The 20412-nt window shown below is 31.1% G+C and overlaps 1 protein-coding gene across 1 annotated transcript in view; it reads left to right on the forward strand.

Annotated features, from left to right (window-relative positions):
- The first annotated feature begins 2261 nt into the window (after positions 1–2261).
- Positions 2262–20412, forward strand: part of Ube3a (ubiquitin protein ligase E3A) — a 91975-nt gene continuing 73824 nt past the window's right edge. Inside the window, exons 1-2 of the mRNA XM_085822466.1 lie at positions 2262–2466; positions 18970–19469. Coding sequence (XP_085678592.1) covers positions 2417–2466; positions 18970–19469 — 550 coding nt within the window. The 5' untranslated portion in view covers positions 2262–2416. The remainder of the gene's footprint in view (positions 2467–18969; positions 19470–20412) is intronic.

Here is a 20412-nt window from a genome sequence, read left to right on the forward strand (position 1 = left end):
GAAACTGAACGAGCTTTTAGCTGAAGGAATATTTTTATTTCATATTTTTAATGGTACAGCATGTTTATTGAGCAATTTTCTAAAATATGATGGTTTCTACTTTGAACGTTGACCACAGTTAAATTTATTGTTATTTTGGATAGTTTCTGTCATAGTGCGAATTTTTTTTAATTTGAAAGTATTTTTTTAAAATTGAAAATGCTTTCTCGTGCATGTATAATTATTTGTATTGTCTATTCTTGTAAAAAGCAAAGCATTAAATCGTAATTTGATATTTTGTAATATAAATAGTGAGCCCTTTGTTAAAATTTTCATAGCTCCCAACCTATATTAAGTATTATTATATTTAGGAAATTTTGAATTCTTCATGTAAAAATTAGCATATAAAAATATTTTAATTATCTATGCTTTTTAGTATTTTTAATCTCAGACCGAATTATTTCATTGTTAGTGTTTCAATTTAATCTAGTTTTGAAAATCTATGGCAATGTTTTTCAAAAGTTACGAAAATTATAAAATGAATTTAATACATTTAATAACTTATGCTTTTATAGATTATCGATGCTTAATTTATGCGACATTAAATCCTAGAAAGCTTACCTTATATCCTTTTATGGTCGGATATCATCTGATGTTTGGGACATTGTATACTGCATAACATTCTTTGAACATTCCATCTAGAGGTGCTTCATAAGCAGTCTTCTGTCCATTATTGTCCTATTTGACGTTTCCCACTTCCGTACTACCGTCAAATTAAAGTGTTTTCATCACTTACTAGAATAAATTTAGTGGCCTCCTACAATATAAACGTAACATCCATGAATCCATGTCAATTCGAGTTTAAAGAAATAAAACTGATACTGAAATAGAAATTAACATCTTCAATTATACTGTTCAAAGGTTAATCAAAAGCGCCTCTTTCATCAAGCACGGAATCACAAAATTTAACTGTTCCAAATGAGATACTTCATCATTAGACGGAAGAAACAATTCTGAAAACATTGGTTCCATACAAGGGAACCAATTTTGAAACGATGACTAAATACTAAGGAAAACTGCAGCTAACATAGACAGAAGCTGCGATAAAATATTCTATTCGGAAAATTTCTAAAAAATTAAATAATAAGCGTGAAAATATTGGTCCAGTCATTGGAAAAGATTAAACACTAGTAACTCCGACAAAGCTCATGAAATGTAAAAGTATCAAGAAAAAAACTGCTTTTAAACAACAAACATTCAACATATACATAGTGCGAATTCATAAGTGTTTCGATTTCACATACAACTCATTAGGAAATTAAAAGCTGTTGCCAGTTCACCATGGCTAAGTATTAGTAAAAGGGAGATATGGCTTATCAATAGCGAACATTCTCTCACGTTAAATTAACATGAATTTTACCAGTTCTCGATTCTCGTGCGAATAAGCTTTGGATCCACATCTCTTAATACGAGTAACTCTTTCTGCTCACAATGAGATCTTTTTGAGTTTTCGTCCTTAAAATGATGTGAAATATTCTTAAGACATTTGTCGTTGAATTAAACAGGATATTTTTTCAATACGTATGCATTTATAAATTTTATAAAATTCACGCATTTTATAAAATACCTGTGATATGGTATTAACTGATCTTCATTTTGGGATCAGCATTCATCATCTGAAGAGGTCTAGGCTGCAGCACACGACCCTTTCGGACGGCAGTTAAAATCTGAAGCTTTTCTGATTTTTTTTAATTGAAGAAAAAATTACTTACCTTTCATTATAATACTCTTGACTTTGACATTGTCTTGACTTTGTCTACTTTGACATATACTTTAAGACTTACATACATAGACATAGACATATACTTAGCTTACTACGTATACTTAGATATAGCTTTCAGGATCCTCGAAATTCATGGAATATGTGACAGACACCTGACTGTGGAACAATAAACTTTATAAACGTATCCGGGGATACATTGTTAAATGTGCAAACAAATATAGCGCTGTTAAATAATTAAGAATTTAATTCGCTTTTAAACATTCAAATATTTACATATTTTCATGATGCACTGTCTTATTGTTACAGAAATTCAATATTAATTTTTATAAGTTGCAGTTTTGGCTTAAATTCATCTTGCTTTATTTTAATAGAGAGCTAGATGAAGGTAGTATAGGTTGTATAAATAGCCAGTTGCTTGTACGAATGTTACTGTACGAGGCTGAAGCGTGTTCAATATTTGCTGAATATCTGTAAGAACTCTGTTGATGTTTTCGTTTGAACTGAAGTGACATAATTTCGATCTCATATGGCAATGTTGCTGTATCACCGAATAAATAGCTATATATGTTTAAAGGATTTCTATTTAATTTTAACTAATTTAGTACTTAATATAGCTGTTTGTTAATTTAAGGTTAAGGAAATTGATCTAGTTCTATGAATTCCCAAACAGCAACAGAAGCTTCACGCTCTGCGGAAGCTAATAGGTAAGCTTGACCAGTAGTATATGAAATACTGTGTCATACGAAGAAATGCAAACTATATCAGTTAAATTTAAGTGAACTTGAAAAGTTCTAAATTAAATATATTGTATAAATTTCATTTGTTAGAGAAAATAGTTTCTTTTGTTTATAGTTAACGTCTGTTTTTTTGTGACGCATTTACATTTTGTTTTCATTGTAAATAATTGTTCGTTCTTTTCCTAGTGTTGTTACTTGCGTAGATTTTATTTCGGTTCACAAAAAATAAAAGTTCTGTATTTGAGCTAAATGTGAGAAAAGAATTGTCTAATAGCAGTGTTTATGAACAGTTTGCATTGTATTATTGTCAAGGTTTTGTAAATTAATTAAATTCTGTAATATTAACGGAATTCCATTTACGGTGAAATGAATATAATCAGGTAACATAATGTGGAAAACTGGGAATTTTGTATATGTACAGAAGTCTTTGCAAATGTTGTTTAATATAATCGCATTTTTGTTGGTTATTATAGTAGTATATTCTTGATAAATATTTCAATTTTAATACTCACTGTTTACACTTGGTGATAACAGTAATAAAATAAGTTATTGTTAGTACTTTAAAATCGTAATTTTATAAAATCTAATGATAATTAACTCCATAAATTACTCCATAATGGAGTATATGAAGTTTTGTTTTTCATATAAAATTTAGCCACAACAAATATTTTTCAAAAGAATGATGTAGTTTCATTTTTTCTCAAACTGTAGCATATCTGGTATTTAAAAAAATTCCTGTTTTCTTTGTATTGCATACAAGGATTTGTAAGTATCTATTTAGCAGTATATTTTAATCCTTTCAGGGGGAAAGTGCAGAATCGCAAACTGCTTGGTGCGTTTTTAAGAATTGCACATACTCAGGATCCATGTACACATCGACCTATTTTCACTTAAAAAAATCCCATAGATGCACAAAAATGGCATTGTGCACTCCCTTGACTTCATGTACATATTGACTTATTTTCACTTAAAAAGTCAAAGAAAATTGACAAAAATCAAAATCTTGTAAAATGTGCCAAACAAACGCCAATCAAATAAGTGGGTGATTCTGCACTTTAGCTCCTTTCAGTCCCAATGGGTTATATAAGTCCCAGTAGATGTTTAAAGAAGCGTAGAGGGAATTACATGCATATGGGAGAGATCTGAATATGTTCTCTGAAAATTGTCACTCGCATCTTCTTATAGAGGCTTAGTGAATTTGTTAATTATAAGGCGAGCTTGTGCTATGTCTTTACGTTTAAACAAATAAATTGGGACTAAAAGGGTTAAAAATAGCTTCATGAGGTGCATTGAGAAATTTTCAAGTTTTGGTATATGTTTTACACCATTCAGGAGGGCTTTCTGTAAATATGTGTGTACATGTGTCTTGTGTACACATATCATGAATCCATTAATTCAGTTTAACTATAGATAAGCTATTCTAAAATGTCAAAACCTTGAAGAATGTTTATTCTGCTTTTTCTTGTGTATATTTGCCATTAAACCACTAATTCATTTAATTTGCAGGAGAGTATGGGCTGGCTGCTTGGGCATTTTTGTGGGTTTGCAAATGTACAATGTTAAAATGAGTTACTTTTCTGACAAAACATCTTGCAAGAAGGTATTCCTTTCCTTAGGCAAACATCCATTGTATGATTTTCCATCAATGTTTAAATAGACAAGCTATGATAACTGCTCTGAAATACTTATTTTGCTTGCTGTCAGTATCAATAGAAAATATCGGTTAATCTTTGAATTATGGTAACTTCTTGAGTTTTTGGCGAAAATTTGGCGACCAACCCTGCTACAGCAACCTGCTAGTTTTTTTTTTTTTTTGGATGGCATTTTGTTTTCACGAAGTAAAGGCATTTTTTTTTTTTTTTTCAATAAACTTAACATTTTTTCCCAACAATCTGCTAGCCGAATTACGCTTATGCTAGAACTTTGATGGAACAAAAGTGCTTAATAATGACATAGATTAGGTGCGAAATTGGGAGAAAGTGCAGAATCGCAAACTGCTTGCTGCGTTTTTAAGAATTGCACATACATGTTATCCATGTGCACGTTGACCTATTTTCGCTTAAAAAAACATCCCAGAATTGCACAAAAAGGGCATTGTGCACACTCTTGACTTTATCCATGTACACTGCTAAAAGTCCTAGCTAGTAACCTTATTGCCTTACCAAAATGTCGCCAAGCTACCTGTTACCATATTTCAAAGATTAGCCAAAACATCTTTTTTTGGTAATGAGAGTAGCCATTATTTCTGCCTTCATTGTTCATAAACAAACGTTTACGTTCAGTAGTAACACAACTAGGTGGAAAATTTCTCTTGTAACATTCAGTACTTTGCATTAATTGTATCCATACATGTTGGTTTTCGCTTGGCATATGAAGATGGAATAGTCTCTGGAGAGATACATTTTATTGTGGACAAGTAGTGAAACCTCATCTTAACAAATGTACAATATGTGCACACTCAAAATAATGATTATGATAACGCAGGGTCCAAATCATATTTTAAGATCGTGCGTGTTCATTTATGTGACTTCAAGCTAAATGCTTGAAGTAAGGTGTAAAATTATTATTATTATGAGTAATAGTGTAAATTATTGTGTTTTGTGCATTACTTGTTAAAAATCATTTTCATATGTCACATATAGAAAAAACGTTTTCTATACAAATATATTCACACTTTCGTGCTTTCAGTAAATACGTTTACTAAAACCTTCCTCAGCAAAAAAGCTGAGATATCAAGAGCTATGAAATAATTTAGTAACAATAAATTATAAAAGTTGAGCATTTAAAAAGGGTACGTCCCTTTCTGTTCCCTTTAATCCTCTGAGCGTTATGACCGGGTTTAGGTGGTCAAGAAGACCTACGTCAAATGCGTTACTGACAGTCAATGGCAATGACCTCAAAAACAAGGCGGCCGTGGAGATGTCACAGCTCCCCCCCCTTATTCTGGAACCCTGGAGATCTCTAAATGACAACTCTCAGTAGGAGCCCAAGAGGGTTGTTCTTTTTCATTTTAGACTGTTATGTTTAATCGCCAAGAAAATACTTGAACATAGAGTGGCTTATAAACAACAAACATGGACATTCTTCGCTAAATAAATGAGTAGCATGTAAGAATGTTTTTCCAATACTCTCTTTAAACAGATAACATTTTCATAAAATATCCTTTGGCTTTTAAACTGAATGTTTGGAAATATGCGAAATGCTCATGAATTCAATTAAAAAATAGCATCTGAAAGTATTTAAACAAATTCACTTGTATAACTAAAGTCGGCATGTTAAAAATTTTAATTATTCACATGAAACGAATAGTACTGCATTTAATTAACCTGAATTACATATAATAACCTGAATTACATGTAAATAATAACATTATTTAAGCAATAATTGAAATAAAAATTAGCCATCAACAGTAAGTTATAATAAGTGTATTCTTGAACTGGTGTATATAGCATAATCTAATTTGATAGTAAATATAATAATGGTGAATTAGTTATTGTTTTTGGAACAATATTCATCACTTATACTGGTTTGATGAACTTCTGTTCAAATGCATTTTAAATATCCCAAGTCTGTTAATGTATGTTGAATGCAATTTAATGCAATTTTTATTTTATTCAATGTAATTTGAATGCAATTTTTATTAGGAAAAACTTCGATGAGTTGAATTTTCTTACGTACTTAAGCTTTACATAATTGTTATTACTGTGTTCAATGCAATGTAATTGCAAGCAGAAAAGCAAATGAGAGTTAAAATTTTGTAACACTTGTATTTTGTTATATAAGTTATTAAAATAACCAACCTACAGCGTAACAACTGAGTATCCAAAATATAACCTGCAAATTTTTTAAAAGTAACAAATTTCATTTGGGGGGGGGGAACGCAGTAAATATATAAATGAAATACTAAGAAGAAAAGAAGCACGAAAGTTTACTTTTTTAATGTTTTCTTTTTTTTTTTTTTGTCCAAACGGGCAATTTGCTCTGAAAGACTGTTAATTTCATTTTGGCATTTTGCACTGGAAGCTATAAACAGCGAATCACTTTTCAAATTGTTGCTCCAAAATATTATCACCCTGTATTATATTTAAAGAAGAAATAATGAAGAATCTGCATGAATGTATGTATGCTTCTCCCATTGTGATAAAACAATGTTTAGAGCCATCAAAATTTGAATGATGTAATCTTCCATGGAATATGGACTTGCAGAAACCCTAATTTTAATTTGAAATTTGTTTTATTATTGATTTCATATTTTGTAACACTTCAATGAATATTTGATTAAAAAAACTAAATGATTTCAAAGCGAGCAATGGCAACACTACATTAAAAAAAAAACACATTATCTCCAGTGCGCGAGACTCTGTATCGGAAATTCTAAAGATATGCTCATTTTAAAATTATTTTGCGATATTGCTGTTGAACTGAATTTCATGATTTGAGTACGTAGAATATGATATTTAATAAATAAAGGTAACAAACAAAATGTTAAAAAAACACCCCTTTGGAGGTAATTCAAAATATGAAACCTTTGAGATTTTATTTATTTACTTTTATTGTTTTTCAATGCATGTCGTTGGTGAATAGTGCAGTAGTCGTGTAAAATAAAGAAGAATGATCTGTGCTATTTTTTATTTGAAATGCATAGAATTCTCTGAAATAGTAGTATTCTTAACTGAATGTTGTCTAAATAAGTGCGATGATGTTTTAACTTCATTGCAACTGTTTAGATATTAGCATAGCAAATACAGTTTTTTTAAATTTAAATAACTTCGTCATTGGTCTGAAACATCTTTTTTGAATCAAAAGCTGATTTTTAATAAAATTTGTAGTAGTCCAATTTTTATAAATATCCAGAATTACCGAAACAATAAAAGCTAACCTTTTTCAAATTTCTTTATTACATCTTTGGTTAGCAAGGACCTGATTAATAAATTCTGGGAAAGGATCTAAGATTCATAGGTCTAAGCAGTAAAAAAAGTTTGTCCCTTTATTGAACATTGTCATATATGTTGGAAAAGATTTTGCATGCGATTAATATTGTAGTCCAAATATTATTTTTGAAATTTAATCTCTCATATTGGAGATGGTTATCAAATATTTTACCATAATTATATTTTCAAATATCCAGAATTTTTATACTTTTTATTGATCGCTGTATTTTTAGCTTCCATGGCATAAATGAAAGAAATATACATAGCAACTTCAGCTATAAACAGATGACTTAAAAGAAATTTGTTTTGATATGTTATGTAAAAGAATAAATAAATATTAAATGATTTTGCATTCATTCATGACAGTAATTAGAAAAGAATAACTGTATTGTAAAAAACCAATACTTATAACCTGTATTTCTAAAGAAAACTGTAAAATGGTTCAGAATAGCAGATGGCTTTGAGATCATTCTGTAATGTCATCGTAAGTACATTCTATTCACATTTCCGAAGAACTGCACAGTAGTTCAGATTTGTTGCAAAAGAGTAATTACACCCCTGGGGATTACCATACTTAAGGAACGGAAAACAAGCTTTGAAACATATGCATACAAAAGTCGTACCTTTTCTTGACGGATGTGATAATTTGAACACATGCTTTCAATCAGTTGTTTCCTTCTAACAAAGCATTCTTACGCCGCTGGCAAGTTTTCCTAGCAAAGTCTTGTAATAATCTGTTGTTTTAAATATGCTGTGTTCTACCTTATATTCAAAGATTAGCATTTAAAAATTTTATTATTTTTTTTTTATTTTATTTACATTCGACGATTCAGTATTTGTTAAAAATTAAACACATAAATCAACATGCATATAGCAGATCAAAATTATGTTGCTGTGGAAATGTTCCATCCATAATTACTTCTTGTAGTTATAACAGCATAACTAAAAAGTCAATTTCGAAATGTGAATGATATTGCATTCCTTATTTTTAATTTGAAAAAATATCAAGTTGTTATTACTGGTTAAAATGGCTTAAAATAAACCAACACATGATAAGAAATTTTTTAAAAATGAAAATTGGATTCTCTTTCTTTCACATAATTTGTGTCCAGTTTTTCCAAAATATTTTAAAGCTTACTTTACTATATAATTGCGTTTGTTGTTTTTAGTTAGTAATTTAAATTTGGGCTGTTATGCACGAAGGCTCTTTATCGTTGTTGTGTTACAGTACTTATTTTATTGTATAACGCAGATTCTGCTCAATTGGTTAATATTGTTACGAAATGTCCAGGCACGGTAGGATAGCTTAAAATGGCAAAGGAAAGACAGGGTTGCCACATTTGGCAACAAAATTGGTGATATGCCAATTGATATAAGGTGCAGCACGCAATGAACTGGAAGTTTATCTGTCAGCACTATCCCTATCTTCAGGGCAGATGTTTTTATTTTATTCGGCTTATAATTCCTTAGTAAATGTAGTATTTCATCTCGATGTACTCCGTCTTTGATATGATTTAAATCAAAGTCCTCGTCATTATAAATATCACGAATACACATCAAATAGTTTTCTGGTTGCAATTTTCTAATTTCGACTATGCGTAATGTATGCTTTACACATGCGCACGTTGAAAGAAATGTTTAATAAAGTAAACAAATAAATATAAAGTTTTTTTTTTTTTTTTTTTTTGTAAATTTTGATACTCTTTAAATCATAATTGCTCTTTATTTCATAAATTACGGTTTCATATTTTTAATTTTATAATTTCTGCATGCCATCTTACCAGATTTAAACTGATGATCTATAATCCGGAATCACCGAAGTCCCGACGAGTCCGGCTTAAAGACTTTTGACTGTACTACATTATATTAATCAATTTACTAACCAAATAGCAAAAACGTTCAAATTCGAAATCTATTTTTTTACTAAGTACTTTTTTTAAATTAACAAAAATTCCAATACCTTTGTTTAAATAAAAATGTTTTTTTTTTTTCATGAAATGCTAATTTTATGTTATTTGATATTAATCTGTTCAGGACCAGCGCCACATATATGCAACAGAACGATTCCATTCCTACCAGCCCAGCGTCCTGTATACACAATGCAACGATTCTGCTCCTACGAGCCCAGCGTTGCATATACGTGACATTAAAATGGAATGATTTATTTTAATTTTTAGAAGCCAGTAAATGGAGCTAAATGGTAATTGTTCTCACATAGGTTGATTCATACGGCATTTGACCTTCATGTACTGGCATTACTTTGTTTTGTGCATCTGGTTTTGAGAGATTTATTAAAATAAACAAACTGGAAATCATGGCTCTTTATAAGTGCACCTGTGAATTAAAGGGGCACGGGCATTTTTGTTTATTTCGTTAGGTTTTTTTTTTTTTTTTTTTTTTCTATTTATTTTGAAACTCAGCATGAGCTTTTTTGGTTAGTTAGAAAGTAACATTACAGCATTATTACAGAAAGGCAAAGACTATCAGCTTTCTCGACGTGTTAATGTGTCTTGCTCACATTTCTCAGGAAAGAGCCAGCGTTTTTGTTTTTCTTACTTGATTTAATAGGTCATTATATATAATGCCCTGAAGGGTCATTATGACACAGGCATTATATTATGGTATATAATGTATTTACTTTACATATAATGTATAGATTGATGTGATCAGTAATGGATATCCCACCAGTGGGAGGTCTTTCCTTGATCACTTTCTGGTGTTGGGGTTATATTCAGTTTCATTCCGTTAGCCATGGCTAAGAGACCTTACTTAAAAACTTTTAAAAAAATTTGTCCAAAATCATCGGACATTCCACCTTTCTGTCTAACTGGAAGACAGTTTCCGAAAATTTACGTTAATGGAAAAGGTACGAGAAAATGCGTTGTGTGTGCTAAAAACCAAGGAAAAGTGAAAGCAAACAACGTGTTTTGACTACGAAATATGCAATGTAGGACTGTAAGTCGATCCTTGTTTTGAATTATTTCACACACAGCAGAATTTTTAAATTGGAATTTAATTGCCTGGCAGGTAATTCTTTTTTTTTTTTTTTTTTTTAATTTCTTATTTGTAATTTTTTCATGCTCATAGTACTTATTTATGTGTGTATAGTAACGATTTTAGTATTTTTCCTGTTTAATTTATTTCTATTAATGTGACATTCTTTATATTAATACACATTAAATACACAACTTCAAAAATTGAAGTCATAATATCACAGTGCTGATTTTATACGATTTTTTTGGTAAAATTAGATTTAACTGCTGAAAATGCGTTTGCCGGTGGCGATGATCCATTTCAGCGGGTCCAGTCCCGTGACTGCACTTTTTTTTCAGCACTGATCCTTAAGAGGTTAACTGGGAAGTTCAAAATCAAACTCCAAATCCTGGCGAAATACATATTCTTATGAATGAACACAGCACACAAACATTTCTACACGCTAAAAAAAAGGGGGGGAGGCACAAACACAAATAATATTTTAAACAGCTTATAAGGGATCCATGTTCAAAGTATTTAATTTGTGATAAATAATGAAAGTTGTTGAAAACATTTTCCAATCGTGCAAAATAAAATGAGGTTATTTATCAGATAGTTTCACAAATAAACTCACAAAATAAAAACACTTTCTTATTTTTAATTTGCAATATGTGTAGATGCTTTATTAAAGAATTTGCATTAATATTGTTCTGATTTTCGTTTTATCCAAGATCGCCATTATTTTTCACTGATGAGCAACTTGCTAGTTATTAGCTGAATGTAGAGTCCTCCATCTGTTTTCTCATAAATTCGCCTTTGTAAATTTAGAGTTTCTGGTGAATTTACCAAAACCTTTTCCACCTAAATCTTTGCTAAATATCTTCGTAAAGGATTCCCATAAGGAGGCATGCCTTGTATTTATGTTGGATGTAGAGATATTTTCAAAAACACACATGTTGCTAATGGGAATTTTTAATAGGTGAACAAAAGTAATATTTCTTATTTTTAAGAAAGAATATAACTTAACTGCAAGCTATATCTATCTCGAATTTAATTGCAAGTTTCCTAGACAGTGAAGCTTGATTACAAACTCGATTTTTAAAACACATTTAATTATCTTTATGCTTGAAGAGCATAAAAAATGCCTTGTCTGATACTTGTAAATGCATTAACTTTTTTTTTAAACCAAGGGATCCACTGTAAATTAAATAATTACAAATAGCAAAATGTGAATGATTAATGAAGCTAGCACCGCTAGTTTATTCCAGGATAATTAATCAGAATTTCATTATCCTAGTATCTTTCTTCTCCCATACTATATAAGGTATTTCTCCCGCCTTCTTAACATGCCTTCATAGTGTAGTGGTCAGTACACTGGGTGCATATTCCAGAGGTCCATGGTTAGATTCCAAGCGAGGTTGTTGCTCATTTTTCACATTTCCTGCTTCCAAAAATATCCTAATGTCTCTACAACTAAACCAACTGCTTGAGCTTTAGAAAAGAATCATATTTCTTTCAATTCTCAGTCGAAACTGATGAATAAGAGTTTTCGATTTATAGTAAATTGCATAACAAAGGTGTTTTGCTTGGTATTCGGATAGAAAAAAATTTTCAAAAAATCTGAGTTAATATATTTTTGGATAACCACCTGAGAGGAATTTCATTAATAGCAATAATATGTAGAATTCATTAGGCGCTTAAAGCCATGAAACAGGCAAACTCAAAATGCCCTCGGCAGGATCAAAATCATGATCAATTCAGTTATTTAAATACAGTAGAAATCCATAAAGCTTGGGACCAGAGGTTGTGCAGATTTTAGGATTGGATTAGATTGGATTATTCAGTTATGGCAAAGCACACGAGGGCTATCTGCAATATTCAGACAAAAGTGCAAAATAAATAAGGCGTATTAGATATATTTAATTAAATTATTATATACATTATTGCAATAACTTATTATATGCATTAAATTATTATTACATATATAAATTGATTATATTATTCATTGTATTATATGCACACAGCATTAGATTTGCCGATTTCGCCTCATGCAAAGATTTCCGTTTTCGGAGTCCGGCATTAGAATCACTATTGGTGTAAAATTTCAACAGCTTTTCTTTATTTTTCTGTATATCGTACACAATTGTGTCACAATTCCATACGATTTTGCTGTAAACCAAGGAGTAGCACCTGCCTCCATCTTTTGCAGAATTTGCACTTTTTGCATTACCATCAGTGCAACGTGTTTACATTTTTGAACATTGCAAGCAGTAAACATTTCTTATCTGTAATTGGATTAAAAAGGGTTAAAATTTAAAATATTCTTAATTTATTCACAGAATATCCGGATAAAAAAAAAGGCAGCACTAAATAATCTCGTGAAATAACAAAGCTCAGAAAATACAATGTGAATCATGAACTTGAAAGAAGAGTGAATCGTCTGCTTTTTTACCTCGATGCAGGTTAGAGGAGAAAAAACTTTAATCATGATGTTAATAATGTGGTATTTCCGTTATGACTCATTATTATTTGGTAATTATGACATCATTATTTGGTAAGTATTTTTTCTTCGGTATTTCGTACTCGATGTTGTTTTGGTTTCCGGAACCTGTAAACTGAATGATTATATTTTGAGAGGCAACTCGTGTATCAGGTCGGCGGATTTTCAGTATTTGACTGTACCACTAAGCTATGAGGGCTACCTGCCTATGAGGAAGGATGCCTTCGTGGGGGACATTCTGAGGGAATCTAACGTATTACACAGGGGGAAAAATAAATAATCATAAATTTCTTTTTTTTTTTTTTTTTTCATTGCATAAAAAATAAGAGCGAAATTTTGTTTATGATTTCTCATTCATAATTAATTTTTTGATAAAATTATTCAAGCTAATTTATTTTAGGTGGCATTCTGCACTTCAATTTATCCCAGTTTAGAAAGTATTTCTTAAAGCAAAATATTGTTTTCATTTTATTCTCCTTCAAAAAAAAAAAAAAAAAAAAATTCAACACTTCAAATGCATTTGTTGCCTATTTTTACACTGAAGTGACTAAAGTCATGGGATAGCAATATGCAAATGTACAGATGGCTGTAGTATTGCGTAGAAAATGTATAAATGCGAAGTGCTTTGGCAGGGCTTTCATTTGTGTTCAAGTTATTCATGTGAAGAGGCTTTGACGTGGTTATGGCCGCATGACGAGAATTAACAGACTTTGAATGCGGAATGGTAGTTGGAGCTAGATGCATGGGTCATTCCATTTTGGATATCATTAGGGAATTCAACATTCCGAGATCCACGGTGTCAAGAGTGTGCCGAGAGTATCTAATTTCAGGCATAACATCTCACCATGGACAGTGCAGTGGCTGATCACCTGCACTTAATGACCGATATCAGTGACGTCTGCGTAGAGTTGTCAATGTTCACAGACAAGCAACACTGCATCAAATAACCGCAGAAATCAATGTGGGACGTACGAGGGACGTGTCCAATAGGACAGTGTGGGTAAATTTGTCTTCCTTGAGCTATGCCAGCAGAAGACCGACTCGAGTGCCTTTACTTACAGCACGACATCACACGCAGCGACTCTCGTGAGCATATCGGTTGGTCCCTAAACGAATGGAAAACCGTGGCTTGGTCAGATGAGTCACGATTTCAGTTGGTAAGAGCTGATGGTAGGGTTCGAGTGTGGTGCAGACCCCACGAAGCCATGGACCCAAGTTGTCAACAAGGCACTGTTCAAGCTGGTTGTGGTTCCATAATGGTCTGGGCTGTTTTTACATGGCATGGACTCGGTCCTCTGGTGCAACTGAACCGATCATTGACTGGAAATGGATACCTTCAGCTACTTGGAGATCACTTACAGCCATTCATGGACTTCACGTACTCAAACAACGATGGGATTTTTATGGATGACAATGCGCCATGTCACCAGGCCACAATTGTTCGTGATTGTCCTCCTTAAATTGTCTTTCTGAAAACCATAATTCATTTTATATGTAATAATTTATAAAAGGATCTAAAGAAAATTTAATCAATTATTCTTTAATTTTCCTTTAAAAGAAAGTGTATTTAATGTGTTTCTTCTCAAGGTATGCTATTAAGATTATTTCTTGTCTTCCTTGTAGAGTACTTAGAAACAGATAAAGCTCATATATTTGAGATCATTTGATATATAAACCATATATTTATTTATTAATTTGCAAACATTTAAAAAAAATCTGATGTGGACACCACATAATTTCTTGTACGCCTAACAAACTAATCACATTTTTGGTGCACTTTATTTCAACTTATTTGATTTGAAAATGAGATATGATCTTCCAATTCAAAGTGCCCTTTAGTACTGCCAGATTGCAATATAAAAGGGAATTGCACAACTAGATTATAGCAGTCCCATATAGAAAGTTTCAACATTCTACGGCTAATCGTTTTTGAGTTATGAAAAATACATAGATATATGTACATACAAACGTCATGCCGAAAGTAATCTAACTCCCTAATGTAAAGTTCCAGCATTTTATGACGAATAATTTTTCTAACTGCGTCACAACGGAAATAGTCAAAATGGATATTTCCTATGAAATCTGAAAATTGAAATTTTTCACGAATACAATACTTTCTCTACTTCGCACAAGGAATTAGTAGGGTCATTCAGATATGTGAAGTTACTTGTATTCGGGCCAATACAATATTTTACTTAATTAAGAATGTAGCCTTGACGTGCAGTATATAACATTACTTGTTCGCCCATAGAACTTTTATAAGAATTGTTCGCTAAGGGGGGGGATTCAGTATACAAGTTCAGCTATTCTTAAATTGCCAATGAACACATTTGCCAGCAGATGTCAATATTAGAATTCATCTGACTCCATTTTCTTTATTTATTAATACAGTGCAAAGTCCAAAATCCGGACTCAACTATCCTTAATGATCTAAAATCCGGATCTCAAAACCATTAATAAAATTTTTCTCGTAGATTTTACGCATGCACATTTGATTTTTTTCCTCCGCGCATAATAAAACATCTGGAGAGTACTGATTCTTAATTTCACTTCGACACTAAATAAAATACCTTGTTATTGAGAAAACATTTTAGCATAAATTTGTACGATCAGTAGTTTGGCACCATTGCTGCGTGTTTGCTTGGCACACATACTCAAACTAAAACATTCCACATAGATGCATCATTGATCTGATGCCAACCTGGCAAATCATTATTTATTATTCTTTTCCTTTCATTACACATCTTTATTAAAACATGACTACCTGAGTAGCGACTCGTATAGCGATGCCTAAATAATTTTTTTATGTTAGCATTTGAATAATAAAAGAGTGTGGTAACCTTTTATGTTGACAGTACGCTTGGCAATGATTACAGATTTTGGTTAAATGTGCTAAAAAATGTTGACGATGGAAAGTTTACCAAAAATTTTTTTCCATATGCTAAAAATAGATTTTGTTGATGATACTCATAGACCCAAAGATTACATTTATGGCTGTTTGAATTAAGAATAACTGATTTGTTATTTGCATAAACCTAGAACCAGTGCCAGGGCTCGTTTGGACGTGCCAAGTCGCAGAATTTAGGACCCACAGAGACTGCATCAAGCAGTAAGATATCTAGCACCGGCCCTCAATAAAGCTTAAGTATACGTGGGAATTTATTTATTCAGAACTCAAGCCTTAAGCATGTGCAAGAAATAGACATAAGTATAATAAATAACTAAACTAATACAATTCAGGCTTAATTGTCTGAGTGCACGATAGAAGAAAGATAAAATTTAACGGAACAACTTGTCGTTAGTCACCAAGCTCATGATGCATAGCCAAATATGTATAGTAAAGGATAGCTAAATTTGGTAATGACAACCGCTAATTTTAAAGGTTTTCTAATATCACAAAACAAAGGTGAAATTTTGCAGTTAACGAATTTTATAAAGAAATTTGGAGAAGCGGTTAATAAACGAAGATTATATAAAAGAAGTTTTTAACTGTGATGACAATTCTTCTCAATCATCAATCAATTAATAAATGGAGAAATCTGTAGTATGGTTCTAGATCCAGAAATTATCGCTACCGATAGTGACGAAGGTGACAGAGAAGTTACTGAAAACGAGAAAATTTCGATTGACAAGTTAGTCGGAATCCTCGAAACAGCAGTTACAGGACTTCAACGATGTAATAGAGCAAGAGATTATCTCTGTCTACAGAATTAAAGAGAAAGTTTTAGCACAAAAAAAGAAGTAACTTAAAACAACAAAAAATGTTTAATAAGGTAAACAAATAAATATTAATAAGGTAAACAAATAAATATTTTTGTGAATTTTGATACCCAGATCATAAATACTTCATTATTTAATAAATCATGATTTCATAATTTTAATTTTATAATTCTACATGCCGTCTTACTAGATTTAAATTGATGATTTGATTTATCTTTGGATTATGGTAACTTGGCGATTTTTTGGCGACCAACTCTGCTACAGCAGCTTTCTGTTTTGTTTTTTTTTCGCCGCCATTTTGTCTTCACGAAGTAAAGACATGTTTCTTTTCTTTTTATTTACTCAACACGTTTTCCAATAATCTACTAGCCGAATTACACTTATGCTAGAAATTTTATGGAACAAAACTGCTTAATCATGACAAATATTAACTGCAAAATTGGGAAAAAGTGCAGAATCGCAAACTCCTTGCCGCGTTTTTCCAAATCGCACATACACAGTAACCATGTACACGTCGACTTATTTTTACTTTAAAAAAATCCCAGAATTGCACAAAAATGGCATTGCGCACACTCTTGACTTTATCCATCTAAACTGCTATTTTCTCATAAATTACAAAAATTTGCACGAAAATGCAGGAAAATTTTGTGAATCTTTAAACTCGGTAAAAAGCACATATATGAAATTACCTGATCGCGAAAAATTATATACCCTATCCAAACATGAACATTTCCACGTATAATATAAATAAAATATCCAAAAACTTTTACCTCTAAATTATCTATTATAAACGTCACCAACGAATTCATAACAAAACATTAAAAATGGTTATAAATACTTAGTGTCAAATATTTAAATTATTTCCATGCACGTTTACTTCCACTCAAACGTTTACCAAATTACTACAAACATGTAATTCACAAAATAACTATCATTTAATTAAAATATAATTAAATCATGTACACGTCGACTTATTTTTACTTAAAAAAACATCCCAGAATTGCACAAAAATGGCATTGCGCACACTCTTCACTATATCCATGTACACTGCTTTTTTTCTCATAAATTAGAAAAATTTTGTGAACCTTTAAATTCGGTAAAAAGGACATATATGAAATTACCTGATAGCGAAAAAGTATATACACTTTCCAAAGATGAACATTTGCACGCATAAAATAAATAAAATATCCAAAAACGGTACTTTTCCGTTTTGCCGGCGCAAATCTCGCCAAGCAGACTTTATTGGCGACAACATACAGTATACATATAAAAAATGTTAGTTCTAAGAATTTTTTATTTTGAAGGCATAAACATTTTAATATCGCTTAAAATTTTATAAAAAGCCAATAAATAAAGACAAATTTGTAAAAAGACATTAATTTAAGAATTTACTAGGCTTTCATGGTTCAACATCTTGATTCGCGGGTTCATATCACCTGACCCCAAGCGATCTCATCTCACGTAAACTACTCTACAAAAATCTAATTCTCTCAGTAATTATCTACATTAATTTCAAGTTAAATTTTAATTTGGAACACAAGTTTAAATGCAAGAAATATTTCAATTTGTACGAATAGCTTACTCAGAAATTATGTAAAACTGCAATGCTTTACTTCGCTAATGCATTCTCATTAGAATTGATGAATTTAACCCTTGACTTTACCTTTTCTATATTTTCGGCTATAAGCACTGTGATTGCATCCTAATTGACTTAATTACCGAAAATGGCCTTAGACATAAAACTGTACTATCTGATAAAAATTCTATGTAATTATATGCCAGTATTGAAAGAAACAATCTGATAATAAAAAGCTGCGAATTGTTTTGAAAATGAGGCGTAAAAGGATACCAGCGAGAATATTCCGTTTCGCATCGGTTGTATGCCATTATTGGCGACTTTATCGCTTGCGCTGGCAAAACGGAAAAGTACCGAATTATTTAAATCTAATAGTTTGATCTGAAATAAACTTAAAATATTTGAAAATTAAATTAAAACATCATATTAAAATAAGTTGCACATAATATATATTCGAAAACTGGAACACAAAGGAAAAATGTTTTTACATATTCCCTTTGACTGATTTAAAAGTATTTTCATAGAAAATCTGTAAAGGTTGCAAGATTAATTTAAAATTAGTACATGTATGAAAAGCTATAGTTTAAATGTCTTGTCCTCCAAGGTTGTTAGAGGAGCTTAATGTAAGCTTCATTTCAGTAACAGGAGCTTTGGAGTTACTACATAGTTCTATGATTATTCATTGAAAAAAAGTGCTATATAATGGGAATAATTCAGGATTTTTATATATATTTATGTAATTGTTGAATTTACAAACTTTTTTTTTTCAGGAAACGAACTGCTGCAAAGAAGCTTATTGAACGTTATTATTTCCAGTTAACTGATGGTTGTGGAAATCAGTCATGTGAAAATGAAAATTGTGCTTCATGTCAGAAAGCTCCTAAGCTCGAGCCTGATGAAGCAGCTGCTCGTGCCATTGAGCTTTTTAAATCAAAAGCTAAACTTTGTGTTCCTCCATGTCCTGGAATAAATCGCTCAAATGAAAGCTTTCCTATAGATATGCCTAATGGGGCAAATAACATTTCTAGGAATTTAACTCAATCAGAAAGTTTTACATTTTGTCAGAAAGACCATTCTAAAGATAGGCATGGACCTGATGTAGATTCATGTAAAATGGACACAGATACTCCAGGGTCAGTGACAGATAGTTCAAGTTCAAATAGCAAACAAGTGTCTCATTTATCACCTACAGATAGTGCATGTTCGAGAAGTATATCATCACCCAATTCATGTGTGCCCATGGATACTTCAAAAGAAATTCCTTTACAAGGTAATAAATTTATATATAAAAAATTTGCTTAATAAAGTATTTTTAGCATTTTTGAAGTATTGGATATTTACAAACATATTGTGACTTCAGTAATATTTTAAATTAGCTGGTTTGAGCATTTAACTGCAAACTGGTTGTAAAATAGTTGATGAATACATAATTAAGACGTGATATTTAAGATAATTAATTTTATGATGTAAATTTCTGCGGTTATTTTTGTGAATTTTAGAAAATAATCTGAAATTCAGTATATATGAAATTTTATGTGAATGTTGAACTATTTCATGAATTTTAAATTTTTCTATTATTTTTTATTTCTGCTGTAACTGTTAATTTTTATGGATTTAACTCTCTGAGCAGCATGGGATTTTAGATCTGTCATGAAAACTCGTATTTAAACAGCATTCCACTACCTAAATTTGTGTAATGATTTAGTCTGTATTTTCTTAAACTTACATTCATTAAAATGATATTTACATTACTAAAAAAAGTAAGAAAGCAAAATATCTTAAAAGCTTCTTGCCCTTCAAACTGGTGTGAAGATGTATATTACAAGGTAGTTAGTTCCCTTCAAAATTTAAATATAGTAAACCCTCATTAACATGAGTCTCAATGAAAAATGAAGAGTTGATTTAAAAAGAAATTCATGTTAGCTGTGTACTCGAATATTATTTTTGGAATAATTTTTCTGTACACATTAACCATTTACAATAGTTAAATAAGTACTACAATGTATTATGCATATTATCATAGAAAATAGTACAGTACTATATTAATTACTATATTCCAACTTGAAAAAATGCACTCGCAGATAAATTTGTAAAATTCCTCTACATTGTATTGTAACAGACAGGAACGAAAATGAATGGTAACTTGACGTTAACTGTAGTCATGGCTTCCATAAAACTAGCTGTCAGTTTGAATGTTGCAGCAAAACACTCTA

Source organism: Stegodyphus dumicola, chromosome 8, assembly GCF_044657685.1.
Source record: "Stegodyphus dumicola isolate Sdum_Otavi_A_Nest chromosome 8, ASM4465768v1".
Classification (NCBI taxonomy): Eukaryota; Metazoa; Arthropoda; class Arachnida; order Araneae; family Eresidae; genus Stegodyphus; species Stegodyphus dumicola.